This window comes from Sarcophilus harrisii, chromosome 3, assembly GCF_902635505.1.
Source record: "Sarcophilus harrisii chromosome 3, mSarHar1.11, whole genome shotgun sequence".
Taxonomy (NCBI): Eukaryota; Metazoa; Chordata; class Mammalia; order Dasyuromorphia; family Dasyuridae; genus Sarcophilus; species Sarcophilus harrisii.
The window spans coordinates 138779071-138797553 of NC_045428.1; the positions used below are offsets into that span (position 1 = coordinate 138779071).

At 34.7% G+C, this 18483-nt stretch overlaps 1 protein-coding gene across 1 annotated transcript in view; it reads left to right on the forward strand.

Moving 5' to 3' along the window:
• Window positions 1-1331: 1331 nt before the first annotated feature.
• GPC5 (glypican 5) overlaps window positions 1332-18483 on the forward strand; it is a 2065974-nt gene continuing 2048822 nt past the window's right edge. The window contains exon 1 of the mRNA XM_031963619.1: window positions 1332-1952. Within this exon, the coding sequence (XP_031819479.1) occupies window positions 1787-1952 (166 nt within the window). The 5' untranslated portion in view covers window positions 1332-1786. The remainder of the gene's footprint in view (window positions 1953-18483) is intronic.

Consider the following 18483-nt stretch of genomic DNA (forward strand, 5'->3'; position numbering starts at 1 on the left):
GATAAACAAAGACAACTTGACAATTCTTATTCCACTTAGTGTTCTTTTTTTTTGGGGGGGGCAGTAAGGGATGGTATAAACCTGTGGTTTCATAGATGTAGGGAGTATCCAATTATTAAATTCCTTTAACCATTACAGCTCAGCAGTTATTTTACAAGTTTTAGTTTTTAATTTTAGTTTACTGGGAGCCTAAGAGATGAAGAATGGTCACACAGCTAGTAATTGTCAGAGGCTCTTGAACTCAAATCTTATCTATCGTGAAGCTAGCTTTCTTTTTAATTAGTATTATATTTACTATATTTGTGTTCATGCCATCACTAATATTGAATTGCAAGTATTTTTGAGGACATAATAAGTTTTATTAGTTTTATGTTGCCTAAAGGCACTTAAGAGACTTGTTGACTTGAGAATTCTTATTCCAGCATTATAGTCTACTTAGTGGTTTTTTTTTTTCCCATGGGGGGGGGGAGGAATAAGGAAATATGAACTTGTGGTTTCATAGATGTGAGGAGAGTAGCAAATTATTAAATTCCTTTAATCTTTGCAGCTCAGCAAGTAGGTTGGTTGAAAAAAGTTAATTATTGTCACTTTAGAAGTCTTTCAGACTACTATAACTTTTTTTTTTAATACTGGAATTGTAGACAGTTATCTAATCCAATTTCATTATTTTACAGTTGAGGAAACTGAGCCTTAAAGGGATGGATAATATGTTCAAGGTCATACAGGGAATGTGTCTAATCCCAGCACTGGGATTAGAATCCTGGTCTTCTCATTCCAAATTCAGTGCTTTTCTGTTAACATTGAAATACTATTCACTTCAAAGAAAAAAAAAATCCTATTGCAATAGCAGTGAGTACTTTTAAAAAGTGTATTCTCATCCACCCAAACATAAAAATTATAATATATGTGATTTTAAAAATCACTAGCAAGGTACGACTACTAAGTATAAACTACTGCTGACTGTTTTCTTGGGGACTGATCCCATCACAATAAACTTGAACTGAATTCCAAAAGAACGAAAATCTTTATAAATGAAGAAAAAATCTCTTCGCTCTGGGAGAGCCGTGTTTGATATTTCTTTAGGAGTCTCTTTTTTGCAGATCTTTTCAATAAAATGCTTTTTTGTTCATTTGTTTCCATTGTGAGGATCCTTTTTGAGGTTTTCCCCTAGCTTGGTGGGGGGTGGGAGGTGGAGAAAGGGGCAGCTCTGACCAGACACATTATGATGTCACACACACAGGGGTGGGCTTAGATCCTAAACACTATGTTGGGGTTGGGGAAGCTGGATTGAGTTGGGGGTGGGTGTTGGGTGGGTGAGAGTGAAAGGGGCGGGGTTTCTCTACCCGAAATAGGCGGGCCCGGGTTTCAGGTTTGCAGCTGGAAGCTGAGCCAGTGGCTCTAAGTGAGTGGAGGTGCAGAAGCTACGGCTGCTGCAGCTGCCGCAGCAGCGGTGACCACAGATACTCTCCCAGCCCCCAAGCAAATAAATGCAAACTCGTTTCCGCTGTGTGGTAGAGAACAACTAGAGTCCTAGCTGGCTGCTTCGGCCTCGGCAGCCATCCCAAGCAGGCAAAAGGCTCTCAGGTGAAATCACTGCATGAATCTCCTTCCACCGTTCATACGAGTTTCCTTAAAGATTCTCGGATTACTCTTTTTCCTATCCTAGACGTATTTTTCAGGAGCTGCACTAGGTGGGTAAAGCAGGTGAGCCCGAAAGGGTAGTGGCGGATCTTTTCCTGGGAAAAGCCGGGGCGCCTGCGATCTTGCTCCTGTTGCTGGAATAGCGATGGAAAGAGGACCTGTCTTGCGTCTGGACTTTCTCCTGCTCATCCTTTTGGTCCTTTCTCCCGGTGCGAGAGGCGACGATTTGCAAACCTGCGAAGAAGTTCGGAAACTTTTCCAGTTGCGGCATCTGGGACTTGTCAAAGGGCTGCCGGAAACCCCTCGGGCAGGTAAGGAGCGAGATTGGGGGTGACGGTGAGTAGCCTCAAGATGCGGGAGCAGTTAGGATTGGGGGTGCAATTGGAGCTGGCCATGTAGGAAGATTTCGCTTGCCTGTCAAGAGGCGTCCCGGGACTGCCTCAGTAGCTGCTCAAACCCCCATCCTACTCCCTCCGTTTATAAGAAATCCTACTTAGGAAGGGGGGCTGATGCAGGTGCCCGAAATTGGAGACCCTCGTGAAGCTCTGCCTAGGTTTGTGTGCAAGAATCCGGAGCCAGGCTCCGATGTGCCAGGTGCTTATGCAGCCTCCTCGGACGGAATATGTATCCTTTTGCTCCCTGAACCTTGGAGACATCTACCCTTGTGCCTACTAGGTGATTATTTGGGACTCTGTCTCTGAGTACATGGGAACTATGCCTTGGATGCACTAACGCAGCGGATCGCGAATCGATAGGCAGGCGGCTGGCGGGAGGAAAGCACTGGAGCCAGCGCGCCTGTATATTGTGCGCCCTGTTGGAGAGGCTTACTGGTTGGAATTGAGATGAAATTTCGCTTGCGTCCCCCTCCCTGCATCCTTTCTGGGTCTAAGAGCAGGGCCGGTCTCTTTGGTGCTTTCTGTTTTAGATAGAGAAAATGAGATTCATTCTCTTTCAAACTTAAATATTTAAATCACACCAACCCATACCCTGTTCTGAAGAGTCTTGTAAGAGAAAGGGTTAAGGACAACTGGCATAAACCAAAATCTGGATTCAGATTCAAGTCAGTGGAAGACACTGGTCCTGGACTGTTAGTTGCCCCACTTAAGATTGTATTGCTAGTTTAAATTCACAGTTATTGTCTGCTAACGTTACTCTGGAAGCTACCGAGTAGTTTCTAAAGGCGCGGTTTTTTTTTTTCCAATGTAGTACATCCAGAGAAAAGGAGTGTAGATTATTCCATATTGAATAGGTAGTTGGAGGGGAAGTGAGAGGAGCAAACCTGAGACTATTGTCAATTTCTAACATACTTGGTGTGAAGTTCCTCTATCTTCAGGTTTATGTTTTGTGGGGGTCATTCACAGGTGGCCTAGAAACACCAGTGCAGTAAGTCTTATTGGTGGGGTGAAGAAAAAGCTCCTGGCATTTAAATGGATCATGCATTCTTTGGCTGTGTCCAAAAGGCCAAGATAAAAAAAGTGTAAAATAATATTGAGTAAAGGATTTTTAGAAAGATGCTTCAAATCTAAAATCCCCTGTTGGAGTTTTCAGATGTTTACAAAGGATACCTGTGACCTTGAGTTTTACTCTGCTTATGTAGAATGGTTGATGCTTAGTTATTCTCATCTTGGGTTTGCGATACATTATAGCCCTAAAAGCAAATTAGGTCATTTGGGGCTATATAGAGACCTAGTCAAGGTAATTTAGTTGGCTTTTTCAGGACCACTTGTCAAGTGCAAGAATCCCTACCACTTCTCTTCTCTACTAGAGCCAGCACTCAACACCATTCTTTACTGATCCTTTGCTTTTTCAGTTTTAATGTCCTCAAATTAGTGTTCTTCCTATAACTATTTTTTTGTCTCTTAGTTATTGATAAACACAGAAGTGCCATAGCTAAAGTATTAAACTTGTCACATCAATAGATTTTTGGGAAAAACAAAACAAAACATCCCCCCCCCAAAAAAAAAAAAAAAACTCAAATCACGGTGATTACAAGTTCTTGAGGAGGAGAGACCGTTGTATACCAGTCTTTCAACCCTCTATTCCTCCACACACTTTGGCCTTCTTGTGAATTACAAGAAATTTGAAAATAAAGTTCTGGAAATAGCCTGAGAGTTCTTTTGAAGAATGCAGAAGAGAGCTAAGAGCTCTACTGTAGCTATTAACTAAAACATCTATGGTCCATTATGTGTGACCCTAGGCAAGTTACTTAATCCTACTTGCCTTAGCTTCCTCATCTGTAAAATGAGCTAGAGAAGTAAATGGCAAACTACTCCAGCATCATTGTTAAGAAAACTCCAAATGGGGTCAGAAAGAGTTAGATTCGACCTAACAACAGAGAACGGATACTTTGTAGTAGAAGGAATGTTATCCAGTTGTGAGTACCTATGCAAATCAACCTGTGAAATAAAAGTGGAATACTAAAATTGTGGCATTATCACTATAATCATTCCTTAATTTCTAAAGTTCTTGAAAATTGCCAAGAGGTCTTGCTGGTAGTATAGCAACTTTCCTTTTCACATATTGCTATGTTCCATTTCTATATAACTGACTCATTTAGCTTTGAGTTAAGGTGAAAAAGAAGCATAGCACTCACTTAGCTAGCTGGGCAAAGTGCCACTTCACTCTTCTCAGGACTAATGGATGTTAAAGAGCAATATGGTTATGATTAAAAGAAATGCTAAACTCCTTTTGGCATTTGCCTTACAGATGAATTCTCATGAGAGTACTTGCTGAATTAAAATCATGTAACACAAAACCATAGATATATGAAGATATTTCAGACATAATTCTGATGGATGATATGACAAAAAGCAAAAGAAACACAACTTGTTATTCATCTCAAAAGCAAATGATTAATTTTAATTACTACTTTACAAAAAAATCTTTTTCTTCATCATTATCTTCATATACTACCCATTTTACTTCAATATATCATTTAGCTCAGTTTGAAAACATTTATTCCTATTTTCTTCAGGAAAAATCTTATTCATATTTATTACAATAAATATATTTTCAAATCAGTCTGCTATCCCCCTGTCCACCTAGCAGCGGCCATCATTTTCTTTGCAAATCTGAATTTGCCTGGTTTAAATTAGCTCTGTGTAAAAACAGTATAAATAGCATAATTCTTAGATTTATCTTCTTGGAAATAAGAACATCTTCAATGCTTCTTAATTCTTAAATTTCTTCTTACAAATGGTTAATTTTTGAGCTATCCTGACTCAAAAAGCCCATCCAATGATCAGACAGCAGGGGGTGCGGAAGAGTTACAAAGTTAAGACTGATTTATAATTGATATGTACAGGTAGTACAAAGCATTTCTCTTATAAAATCTTCCTGAATTTCCAGAATGCTATAAAATAAATTAGGTATGCTTTAAGGGTTGTTTTATTTATTCAATAAAAAGCATTGACTGCCTACTGTGTGCAAGGCATACATATCAATAGTAATCTATTAGAAAGTCTTTGAAATCATTAGACTGACATGGGCCTATTAGTAGTATCCCTTTCCATTTCCTGGCTCTGATTTTTTAGGCGTGCAGTGTTGCTAAAGATTCTCTGTAGAAAGAAGCAATGTGTGAACGTGATTAGAACAGCAGATCTAAGTGCCTCATTTTGATTTCAGGCCTTGAAGAAGTAGTCAAGGTGCCCTTTGCTATTCTATTTACTATTTCAAGAAAAAAATGCTTATCAAAAGTTTCTTAAAAGTACTGTGGCTTTCTCCATTTTTGGGGGAATAAGGGCGAAGTGAGATAATTTCACAGTAAAATTGTTTATATATATCTATTAATGCTTTGAAAAAAATAAGAGGAGGAGACTGCACAGGGAAAAGGAAATTTGTAGAAATTTAAAGGTACATTTGAAGTACATAGAAAAACATATGACATTCTTATGTATATTAGTTATAATAGAAAAGATATTTAGATACCACTATATGAGTAAAGGGAGCACTAGGTGGCAAAGTAGACAGAATGTGGAGCCTAGAATCAGAAAGAGTCCCCTTTCTGATTCAAATTTGGCCAAAGATACTTACTAGCTCTGTGACTTTGACCAAGTCACTTAGTCCTGTTTGTTTCAGTTTCTTCATCTGTAAAATGAGCTGGAGATCTTGGAAATGATAAACCTGTCAGTATCTTTTTCAAGAAAACCCCAAATGGAGTCACAGTAAGACATGGAGTCACAGAAATGACAACAAATGAGTGAAGAATTTATTGCAGTTCATCCTTAAAAAGTTTTTTTTTTGTGTGTGTGTGTGTGTGTCTACATATGTTCAATTCAGGCCTCTGATTCACTGGTGTGTATCTATAACTTATTGTCTTAGAATACTGATTGGAATGTTAAGAAGTTGTGACTTGTCCATGCTCCCAGAGCCAGTGTATATCACGATCCAGATTTGCAACTGTCTTCCTGTTTCCAAGTTTGACTCAATTTTCTCTTCCAAGATGTCTTTCAGCCATTGCTACATATAGGAAAAATACAAAAATTTCTAACTTAACTATTGTAATATCCAAAACACAAAACACTTTACTTTCAGCCATGTACAAAAACCTTTCATTCAAGAATGTCAGTCTTTTAATATAGATATGATCTTATGTAAAAAATGCTATAAAATGTTTAAAAAATAAACATGAATATATATATATATTTAAATTGGTTCTCTTTATATTTTAAAAATTTATACTGTGATTTTGTTTCTTTATCTATTGAAAAATGTCACTTAGGGATAAGGGTAAAGATTTTCTTTTCATCTTTTACTCTCCAGTACCCAGCCAAAAACCTTCCTTTTACTGAGTGATTAATATAACCTTGATTCAATTCACTTATGAACTGAATTTGTATTTTATTAATAAAACACCAGAAGATAGGAGCAGGTCTCTTATGTTGACAATTAAAAAAGTATTAATTTCCCTGATCGTTGACATCCTTTTCCTAGAGACAGTCCTGTTAGGCAAAGGATAATTTAGAGTGGTTATAATTAAAAGTAGTTTTCTCCTTACCATTATGATACAATGTTTTCTTGATTTCTCAACTATATATTGATGAATCATTTTCAGGATTATCATTTACTTTCTGCTCCTTTATTTTGAATGCCTTCTAATATTATCATAGACCCTCTTCTCTTTATTTTTTTCCCTCTCATCAGTTCCCAGGGGCTCAAGCACTGTTTCTATGCAAATACTTCTCAAATCTAAATAATTTGAATTCTCCAGAATTCTAGTTCCCTGTAAAAACAAAGAACCTGCTGGACAGGAGGTTGGGGATTCATATTCTAATGACAGAACTCCAATTCTGTGTTCTGGAGAGTAGTCCTTTTGAGTCCTCGGGAACATTGTAGGTAATAAAAATGCTTTTTGAATTGAATTTGTTGAATTTATAGTATCTTATGCTTGTATAATTAATGACACCTGTTGTTTAATTCTGAGGTGGTATGGAAGTGGTATGAGTAATGATAATCTCATATTGCCTTACTTATCATTTTTTTTCTGGCACCAAGTATTTAATAATACTTCTTAGAGGGAGCAAAGAAGCAGGGAATGAATGGATAGCAAATCCAAACTGTCCATGGTTTTACAAATTATAGCCATTAATTACATTAATGGATAAGGTTATAAAATTAATTCTGTGCAATGATACCTAAAACTGGATAATGTCCAATTACTTGTAAAAGAATATATACCTTATGACATTTGCAATTGGATAATGTTCAGAACCATTGATAATGTTAGTGCTAGCCACATAGCTATACAGAGCTATGCTGATCACAGTACCTTCTCTGACATTGTTGCCAGGATCTCTCTACTTTATGTGACATAATTTTAGTTTAGGGTAAAAGCAGATGTTGGCCTTTAAATTTTTTTTTACGTGGTTTTACAAAAACCCTCATGTCAGAATCTTTAATTTGATATGAGTATCAAATGACTTAAATCTTTGGGAACTTCCTGTTTGACATTCTTCAGTGTGTTATTACCATCTCCACTTAAAAGCACATGATGCATAAAGCTTAGAGAATAATCGGAATTAATCATAAGTCAAGGAATAAAAATAGTTTATATCACTCATATCGTAGGCTACACAAAGTAATTGTCAAGGGAATAAGCATTTATATAGTACCTACTGTGCTCCAGATACCGTGCCAACCTTTATACATATTACCTCATTTAATCTTCACAGTAATTCTGTGAGGTTGTTATTCAGTTGTTTTATTCCTATCTTGACTCTTCGTGATCCCTTTTTGGGCAAAGATATTAGAGTGGTTTGCCATTTCTTCCTCTAGTTCATTTTATAGATAAGTTAACTGAGGCAAACAAGGTTAAATGACTTGACCTCAATCACACATCTAAGTATCGGAGGCTAGATTTTACCTCAGATCTTCCTGATTCCATGCTTGGTGCTCTATCTACTGTACCACCAGTTATCTCTCAAATAATAATAACTCCTAGTGAGGAATCCTCCTGAGAGGCCTATATATAGCTCAGTCACCTATAGTGTTGCACTGATAGAATTCTAACTGGAATAGCTGACATCACTCTTCCACATTGATACTGACCTTCATGGTCTCTTCTCAGTCTATATAATAATGCATTTTCTGATTGGGTCTGACAAAAAATAAAAAAAAAATCCAAAAAAACCCTCTTCAAAATAGTAAATATTTTAGGATCATGGCATTATTTAAACCTGAAAGAGTTGGTTTAGAGATCACTTAGACTAATTTTCTCACTTTACAAATGTAGACATCTAGAGAAGTGAGAAGTTTAGTCCTGGTTGTCAAAGAGGGTGAAAAATGTTATCTATTTATAATCTTTGGGCAAACTTTGTATATCTTGACTCTTATGGTCCCTTTCTCATTCCTGTACCATCACTTTTCCTGACCTCATACTTCAGACTTTGATTATTTTGCTGCACCTTATTTTTCTAAAAGTTACTGAACATAACAGTAAAGAAAAGGTAATGTGGTGAATATTTGTTGGGTTAGAAATGGTAAAGGCAGAAACTTGTGGCTGAAGTTTCAGAGAAGCTCATTTTCACCCATGTTTACTATCATTTCAGTTAACCAATCAGTCAGTCTGTGGTTTGCATTGACTAATATAGCAATTTCTAAAACATTTATTTTCTAAGAGGTGAAACTATTAGCAAAATCAGTCATTAGCAAAAGTTTTTTTTTTCCTTAGCAGATGTCTGAGTTGAAGTCTCCTGTCACTATTATGTCCTGCTCCTATGTTAGTTTTTAATTGGAAAGAGTCATCTAAATTTTCCATTTGACTGAGAGTTCTGTAGTAGCCTTCTCCAGTAATACTTATGTTTCTCTCCCCTTTCTTCTTAACTCAAATTCTCTATTTCATATTTTTCCTCTCAAGTTTATAGATTACATCTCACACATACACACACACACACACAAACACTTTTTGACACTACAATGTGGTGCATTTATCTTTAGAATGAGATATATCCTTAAGTATTATGGCAACAATAAGGACTAATTCCATACCAAGAATATGTGATAAGACTAAGCAATATAAATATCATCTCCTTGTTTTAAAATACCGACTCTTTTAAAAAAATTACTTTTCCTTAATGCATTGTTATTATGGCTATGTGAAGCTCTAAGTGGTATTTATGATTGTCTTCCCTTTGACAAACTTTTATCAATTGTACTTTTATTTCCTATAAATATAAAGACAAAGCAAAAATAGTCCCTTCCTCAAGGAGCTTATAATCCTCTTTTTATTGTCTTCTTTGGAGGATTATTAGACATCTCCAATATTGGTCTTTCTATGTTGTAATTCTCAACCTCCACACTATCTAATTTTGTGATTTTTAATTTTGAAATGCTCTCAGTCCTTTCAAATTTATATTCTGTCCTACAGTAAGTATTCAGTTTGGTATATTTCATTGATTTATAATTTTATGATATGGGAATTTCCTCTCCCAACACATTCCATTTCTTCAATGATACAATACAAAGTTACATTGTATCCTCCACTGTTTAAAGCTCGCTATTTGGTCAGGAATTTTTTGGACAGGGATAGCCATACAACAAAGAAAAATATAAAATGTTTCATAGCTTCATGTGGTCCCTTTTTCCATCTACAGTGATAGTGTCTGATTGGTAGAAAAGAGACAAAGGATGCTAAGAATCATGCAGTTTTTAGATTGAGAATGCCAACAGCTTAGTGAATCTTTTAGACAATGTGAAACCTTTGTCTTGTGACTGAAAAGTAGATATGCTAATGGAGTCACTGCGATATATCCATCTTGATACTTATGCTATAAATGAAAAGAGAAGTCAAAAAGAAGTTGCAACTAATTAGAAGAATAGTTCACAGACATTTTTCCAGAGAGGCAAATCCAGGAGTTCATTTTATAGAGCACTGGAAAGTAATAAGGAATATCATTTCATAGGACATTTGATCATCCAATATTTCAGCACTCAGTAAGTGCTGGCAAAAAAAATGGTACCATGAAAATAATTGCAGTTTATGTGTCAACATATATTGCAAAGGATGGTAGATGAATTCTCTAAAGAACTTAATGTAAAACTCTGAAGTAAATTAATATATGCTTTAATACTCGGTCTTCAACATAAAGGTAAACATAGGGAAAGGCTGATGAAAAATATGTTGGAAAGCATATAAGGAACAAGACTGAGAAATAAAAAGCTTATATGCTATTCTGAAGCCTTACATTCTCATGAATATTTGCGTTTTTAAGGAAAAAAATACGAGTATCTGCACTTGAAAAGTATGAAAAAAAATTTCTCAAGTTAAAATAATATTTGAATAACAAATAGCTAGTTACTGACAGATAAGTAATTTTTCAATTGCCAATCTCCATGTAATCAGAATATCAACATATAGATCAAAATTAATATCAATTAGAAGGAAAATAAAAACTAAAAATATTTAGCACAATTCAATTAACTCTTCTTAACTTATTTAAGGAAGGTGTTGATGCTGAAAAATGAGAATTGGATAAAAGAACTGACATTAGTATAGACTATTACGATTTCCTAAGGAATTTTAACTTTTTTCTTTATTCTCTTCATTGAGATAGTTGAAAACTAAAAGAAAAAAAAAGCCAATATTTTATTTCTTTGACAAGTGGAGTGGATGTCACAGCCAAAAATGACCCTGGATTAGGATGTAAACTTAATTTAAAAAATTTTATAGTGAAGACTGGGGGATTATGAGTAATGTCACTTCAAAACAACAACCTAGCATTTATATATTTAAGGTTTGAAAAGCACATTACATATTTCACATTTCATTTGATCCTCACAACAACAGTGTGATTAAGTGTTATTATTGTCATCCCCATTTTACATATGACGAAGTTGAGGCAAAGATAGATTTAGATAACCTTTCTTTGCCATCAATGATACTATAGTTACACAGGCATACAGTTTAGCATTGGGAAATACCTTAGAAGATAATTTAATCCAATCTCCTTTTTTTTTGGGTTGGAAAGATGAAATTACTTGCCTAACATCACACTTTGGGAAGCAGATATTGCTGGGAGGTGAACTTGGCTCTTTTGATGCCAAATCTAGTATTACTTATTCTACAGCACATAGTATGAATCATCCAATTTTAGGAAATGAGTAGTTTCAATGAAGTTAAATGCAAAGTTTATCCTCCCTTTTTTTTTTTTTTTTTTTTTTAACATAATTGTGCCTGAGAGCTATAATAAAAGTGCCTCAAATCTTTTAAGCTCTGTCTTTGGAAAGTTGCTTATATTACTCAGGGTTTGTGAAATAGAGTAAATGAATCAGAGGATAAGTGAATGTCAGAGGATTTGGAGAAAAACTATTAGAAAAGAAAGATGTCTCAATGGGATAAATAAGTGATAAGGAATTTATAAACAAGCATTTTCCTATTTAATTTGTGAAGAACTTCAATGAGTGGATTGTGGATCATTTAAATGGTCTTTATGTAAAGGGTTCCTGTTAGAACTATAATCAACTAAGAAGGAAGGAAACATGCATTTATTAAGTACCTACTATATGCCAGTCAATGTGTCAAGTGCTTTACAAAGATTGTTTCATTTAATCTTCATAACAACCCTGATAAGTAAGTGCTATTATTATCATCCCATTTTACAGCTGAGGCAATTTAAACCGACAGAACTTGTTGCCTCTAACTAAATACTGGTGGAGAGAAGGAGACTAGAATTGCAGCTAAAGCAATGGACCAGAAATGATTTATTTGGATTAAAAGGTATGTCTGTGTTTGTTTGAATGGCATGCCATAATCTGTAGATTTATGTCAAATAAATTTTGGTCTGGATCTATGATTTCACCAGGGTAGAAAACTCTTTGTGGAAATTCTTTGGGTCACTGCAGGTCAAATAGTTATTGAATGATAGTATTAGAGCACTGGTTGTCTTGTTGGATAGAGTGTTGGACCTGGACCCAGTGATTTCAGTCAGGCCTTGCCTCAGACATTTGCTAGCTGTGTGAATAAATCAGCTAAATTCTCTGCCTCATTTTCCTCAATTGTAAGAAAGCAAATATATAGCAAATATAATAGCAAATATTTTTCATATTTAAAAATGAAATAATATTTGCAAACAGATTAACATAGTATCTGGTACACAATGTGACTTGATAAATGTTTTTTCCTTTTATTGTTGTTTTTGTTGTTTATTTAGTCAGATCTGCCTCTTTGTGACTCTAAGGATCATAGGCACTTCTATCTTCTACTATATCTTCTGAAGAATATCTAAGCTTATATTCATTGATTCCATGACACTATCTAGCTGGCTCAACTTCTGTTATCCTCTTCTCCTTCAGGGACTTTTCTAATGAGTCCTATTTTCTCATTATGTGGCAAAAGTCCTTTTCCCCTAATCTCCTGTCTCCTCTTTGCTTGTTGAATGTTTTCATATTTTTGAATGCTGCTGCTTCTATGAAATTTATTTCCTTCTGATCTTCTCTCCTTTTACCTTCTGCCTTTCTGCCGCCTCTCCTTTCCTCTGCTTCCCTTTCGTCCCTTCCTCTCTCTTCATTTCCTCCCTCTCTCCATATTCTTTTCTTCTTCCATCCCTCTCTCCCTTCCTTTCCAAGGAAGTTTAAATCTGAGCAAATCGATGGAAAAGCAGTAATCTAGGTAGCTATAATTCAAAGTATTGTGGGAGAATAGGTGAGAGGTGAAGTGTCAATAGACTTTTCTATTTACATAAAACTGTATGCAAAGTAAAGATAGAGGGAAGGGTCAAAGTAAATCATTAGAATGGTGCTTCACATTGGAAAACAACTTTCTTCAGTTAAATCTGCCACAGATAGTTGATTTAGAGTTTGGTACAATTTTTCAGTTTTGTTATTTGTTTTCATTTGTGGCAATATTTCTCATGATTATAATCCAAGTTTGATGACAGATCATATACTCATATCTGTTGTCTCAGGTTGGCCTGATTTTTAAGTGGACTGTACATTTTTAAAGTATGGACATTGATGGTATATAGGAGACTGGGGACTGAGTGAATCCTGAGATTGATGCTGATAGATGAAGCCACAGTTTTTTGTTAGGGAAAGGAAAACAAATGCATTTTCTTTAGCCCAATGAGTCTTTTTCATCCCTGAAGACAGTATAATTCCATAAACATCTAGTAGAGTATCTTTAATGTGTCCTTCCTGCTTTTCAGATGAAACCCTCACCCAGCTTCACTGCTAAGCTTGTCTGTGGTTTCAATTTGTTCCAGATTTTTCTTGCTCTTTTGTCTCTCTGTCCCATGCCTATTTTCTAAGAATATCTAGTCTTCTAGTATATGCTTACATTAGGATGACTCAGTTTCTCTTAGTTTAAAAATATTGAGTCTAAGTTTATACCAGCTTAGGTTTTCTCTTCAGGATGAAGTCAGGGGCTCTGAATTTGGATCTAGACCAACATATCTATGCTTCCTAATAATCTCAAGAATTTAGAGGCCAGGCAGATGGAATAAAAAATAACCCTAAACTATAGGTTCTTAACTTGGGATCTGGGAACCTTAAACAATTTTTTTTTTGATAATTATATTTCGGTATATTTGATTTCCATGGTTATCCCATACATTTTATTTTATTTTTTTTTTGGTATTTGTAAATATTCTTCTGTGTAATTTTGATCTGGAGTTGCATATCTACATTAGATCTCTCACTTCATTGTTATGAGAACTTTCTGATAAGGAAACTCTCTCTACCCATTGGCCACTTCTCTGCAATTTATAGCCTTAGAGAGATATCTAGAGCACAAAGAGTTTAAGTGACTTGTGCAGGGTCACATAGTGAGTATTTTTCAAATATAAGACAAAATCTAGTCTTTTTTATTTTAGAGCAATTCACTTTCCTTTATGATTTGCCTTTTGATCCATTAAGCAGATATTATTAAACTCCCTGGAATTGATTTAACCAGCAACAATGTCATCTAGGAGCATCTGAAAAATTTCACTATGCATAATAAATTCCTTTTCAGTTTTGGACATTTTATAACCATTATTCTCTAAGTTGTTCTCTAAAATGGTTGGCCCAGTTCACAACTCCACTAACAATTCATCACTATACCTATTTTTCCACATCCCCTCCAGCATTTGCCTTTTTCATTTTTTTTTGTCATATTAGACAATCTGATATGTTATAAGATAGTCCCTCAGAGTTATTTTAATTTGCATTTCTCTAATCAGTAGTGATTTAGAGAAGCTTGTTATATATAAAATAATTTGTTGTTTTTTTTTTGGAAAACTGCTTCTTCATATCCCCTGACAATTAATCTCCTGTAGAACAGCTCTTATTTTTATAAATTCGACTCAGTTTCCTATATAATTGAGAAAATAGGATTTTAATCAGAAACTTGCTATAAAATTTTATACTACTTCATTGTCTATGATAGTTTTTATTAAAATGTAATTTCCCTGATAATCTATTTTAATTAGATTTCGTTTTGCTTTAGCTTTGTCAGAGATCATGGTTGCTATCCTTATCATCTTTTTTTAAAACATCATTTGAAGCACAATAGTTTCTACTCTTTTTATTTTTAATTCTGTTTGTCTTCTTATTTCAAGTATATCTCTTGTAAGCAATATGTTGATGGATTCTGGTTTCCAATCCATTCTGCTATTCATTTCCATTTTATGACTAAATCTATCTCACTCACATTCATAATTATGATTAGTATTTTCCTCCATATTTCCTTCTATTTATCCTTCTTTTACTTTCTTTATCCTGTTTCTCCTCTTAAAGTTTGTTTTGCTTTTGACCACTGCCTCCCTTAATTTGTCCTTCCTTTTATCATCCTCTCTCCTTTTTCTTAACCTCTTGCCTTCCTACTTCGATGTTGGGTAAGATAGATTTCTCTACTAAACTGAGTATGTCTGTGTGTGTGTGTATTTTCTCCTCTGTGAACCAATTCTAAGGAAAATAAGGTTCAAACACTGTTACCTTACCCTCATTTTCCTCTCCACTGTAGAAATTTTTCTTTGTGTTTTTCTTTTATGTGAAATAATTTCCCCCATTTTGTCTTTTCCATCTCTCTTATCCCAATGCTTGCTTCTTCCTTACCTTCATATTTTTTGGGGGGAGGAGGGGGTTATCTTAATCAATTCACACCTGTGCCCTCTGTCTATATAGATGGCTTCTAACTGCCCTCCTGATTATAAAGTTATTATGAATGACATTTTTTTTATTCACCCAAATAGGAATGTAAAAAGTTTAAGTTTTATTTGGTGTCTTAGGAATTTTCTTTCATGTTTATTATTTTTAAATGCTTCTTTTGAGGTTTTGTTTGAATGTCAATCTGTTCAGGTGATCATTTTTTTTTTTATCAGGAATGCTTAAAAGTTTTCTATTTCATTAAATATCTACCCTGTACTCAGTTTTGCCGAGCAGGTTATTCTTCTTTGTACTCCTAGCTCTTTTATCTTGTGGAACATCATTTCCAAGCCTTCTAGCCCTTTAATGTGGAAGCTGACAAATCCTGTATGATTCTAACTGTGGCTTCATGTTTGAATTTTTTCTGACTACTTGCAATATTTTCTCCTTAACATGAGGATTTTGGAATTTGGCCACAATATTCCTGAGAGTTTTCATTTTGGGATTTCTTTTAAAAATTTTTTAGTAATATATATATAACTTTTTGGCAGTTTGATATGATACTGAATAAGTAGATTAATTTAGATAGAATTGTCATTTTTATTATATTAGCTCTGTCTATCCATGAACAATTGATATTTTCCAGTGGTTTAGATCTGATTTCATTTGTGCGAAAAGTGTTTTATAATTGTATACAAATGGTTCATGTGGTTCTTCATATGGCTTTGCCTGGTGAACCCCCAAGTATTTTATATTGCCTACAGTTATTTTAAGTAGAATTTCTCTTGCTGCTGGACTTAGTTGGCAATATATAGAGATATGGATGATTTATGTGCATTTATCTTATATCCTGCAGCTTTTCTAAAGTTAATTGTTTCAAGTAATTTTTAGTTTTGTAGAATTCTCTAAGTATATCATCATATCTATAAAGGTGATAGTTTTGTTTTCTCATTGCCTACTCTCATTTCTTCAATTTCCTTTTCATCCCTTATTGCTAAAGCTAACAATTCTTTTTTTTTTTTAATTTAATAGCCTTTTATTTACAGGTTATATGTATGAGTAACTTTACAGCATTGACAATTGCCAAACCTCTTGTTCCAATTTTTCCCCTCTTTCCCCCCATCCTCTCTCCCAGATGGCAGGATGACCAGTAGATGTTAAATACATTAAAATATAAATTAGATACACAACAAGTATACATGACCAAACCGTTATTTTGCTGTACAAAAAGAATCAGACTCTGAAATATTATACAATTAGCCTGTGAAGGAAATCCAAAATGCAAGTGGGCAAAAATATAGGGATTGGGAATTCAATGTAATGGTTTTTAGTCATCTCCCCGAGTTATTTCGCTTGGTGTAGCTAGTTCAGTTCATTACTGCTCCATTGGAAATGATTTGGTGTAGATCTCATTGCTGAGGATGGCCAAGTCCATCAGAATTGGTCATCATATAGTATTGTTGTTGAAGTATATAATGATCTCTTGGCCCTGTTTGTTTCACTCAGCATCAGTTCGTATAAGTCTCTCCTGGACTTTCTGAAATCATCCTATTGGTCATTTCTTACAGAACAATAATATTCCATAATATTCATATACCACAATTTTTTCAGCCATTCTCCAACTGATGAGCATCCACTCAGTTTCCAGTTTCTAGCCACTACAAAGAGGGCTGCCACAAACATTCGTGCACATACAGGTCCCTTTCCCTTCTTTATGATCTCTTTGGGATATAAGTCCAGTAGTAACACTGCTGAATCAAAGGGTATGCACAGTTTGATAACTTTTTGAGAATAGTTCCAAATTGCTCTCCAGAATGGTTGGATGTATTCACAGTTCCACCAACAATGTATTAGTGTCCCTGTTTTCCCACATTCCTTCCAACATTCCGCATTATCTTTCCCTGTCATTCTAGCCAATCTGACAGGTGGGTAGTGGTATCTCAGAGTTTTCTTAATTTGCATTTCTCTGATTAATAATGACTTGGAGCATCTTTTCATATGGCTAGAAACAGTTTCAATTTCTTCATCTGAGAATTGTCTGTTCATATCCTTGACCATTTATCAATTGGAGAATGGCTTGATTTTTTATAAATTAGAGTCAATTCTCTATGTATTTTGGAAATGAGGCCTTCATCAGAACCTTTGACTGTAAAAATATTTTCCCAGTTTATTGCTTCCCTTCTAATCTTGTCTGCATTAGTTTTGTTTGTACAAAAACTTTTCAGTTTGGTATAGTCAAAATTTTCTATTTTGTGATCAGTAATGATCTCTAGTTCTTCTTTGGTCATAAATTCCTTCCTCTTCCACAGGTCTGAGAGGTAAACTATCCTGTGTTCCTCTAATTTATTTATGATCTCATTCTTTATGGCTAGGTCATGAACCCCATCTTGACCTTATCTTGGTGTACGGTGTTAAGTGTGGATCAATGTCTAGTTTCTGCCATATTAGTTTCCAATTTTCAACAATTCTAATACAATTTTGAATAGTAGTGGTGAACATTTCCTTGGTTTGGCCCCAATTTTATTGGGAATACTTCTAGCTTCTCCCCATTACATATAATGCTTGCTGATGCTTTTAGACAGATGCTATTTGTCATTTAAAGGAAAACTTCATTTATTCCTATGTTCTCTAGTATTTTTAATAGGAATGGGTGCTGTATTTTGTCAGAAGCTTTTTCTCCATCTATTGAGAAAAAGATATTCATATGATTTGTTTTGTTATTGATAAAGTCAATTATGCCATTAGTTTTCCTGATATTGAACAAGCCCTACATTCCTAAATCACACTTGGCCATATTATATTATCCTGGTGATAAATTGCTATAATGTTTTTGATATTTTCTTTAAAATTTTTGCATCGATTATTAGAGAGATTGTTCTATAATTTTCTTACTCTGGTTTAGATATCAACACCATATTAGTGTTTCAAAGGAATTTGGTAGGATTCCTTCTTTGTCTATTTTTCCAAATATTTTAGATAGTATTGGAATTAATTATTCTTTAAATGTTTGCTAGAATCCACTTGCAAATCCAGGTGACCCAGGCAATTTTTTTTCTTAGGGATTGATGACTTGTTCAATTTCTTTTTCTAAAATGGGGGTTTTAATGTATTTTTTCCCTTTTTTATTAATCTGGGCAATTCATATTTTTGTAAATATTCATCCACTTCAATTAAATTGTCAAATTTGTTAGCACACTGTTAGGTAAAATATCTCCTAATTATTGATTTAATTTTTTCTTCATTAGTGATAAATTTTCCCTCTTCATTTTTTGATACTGGTAATTT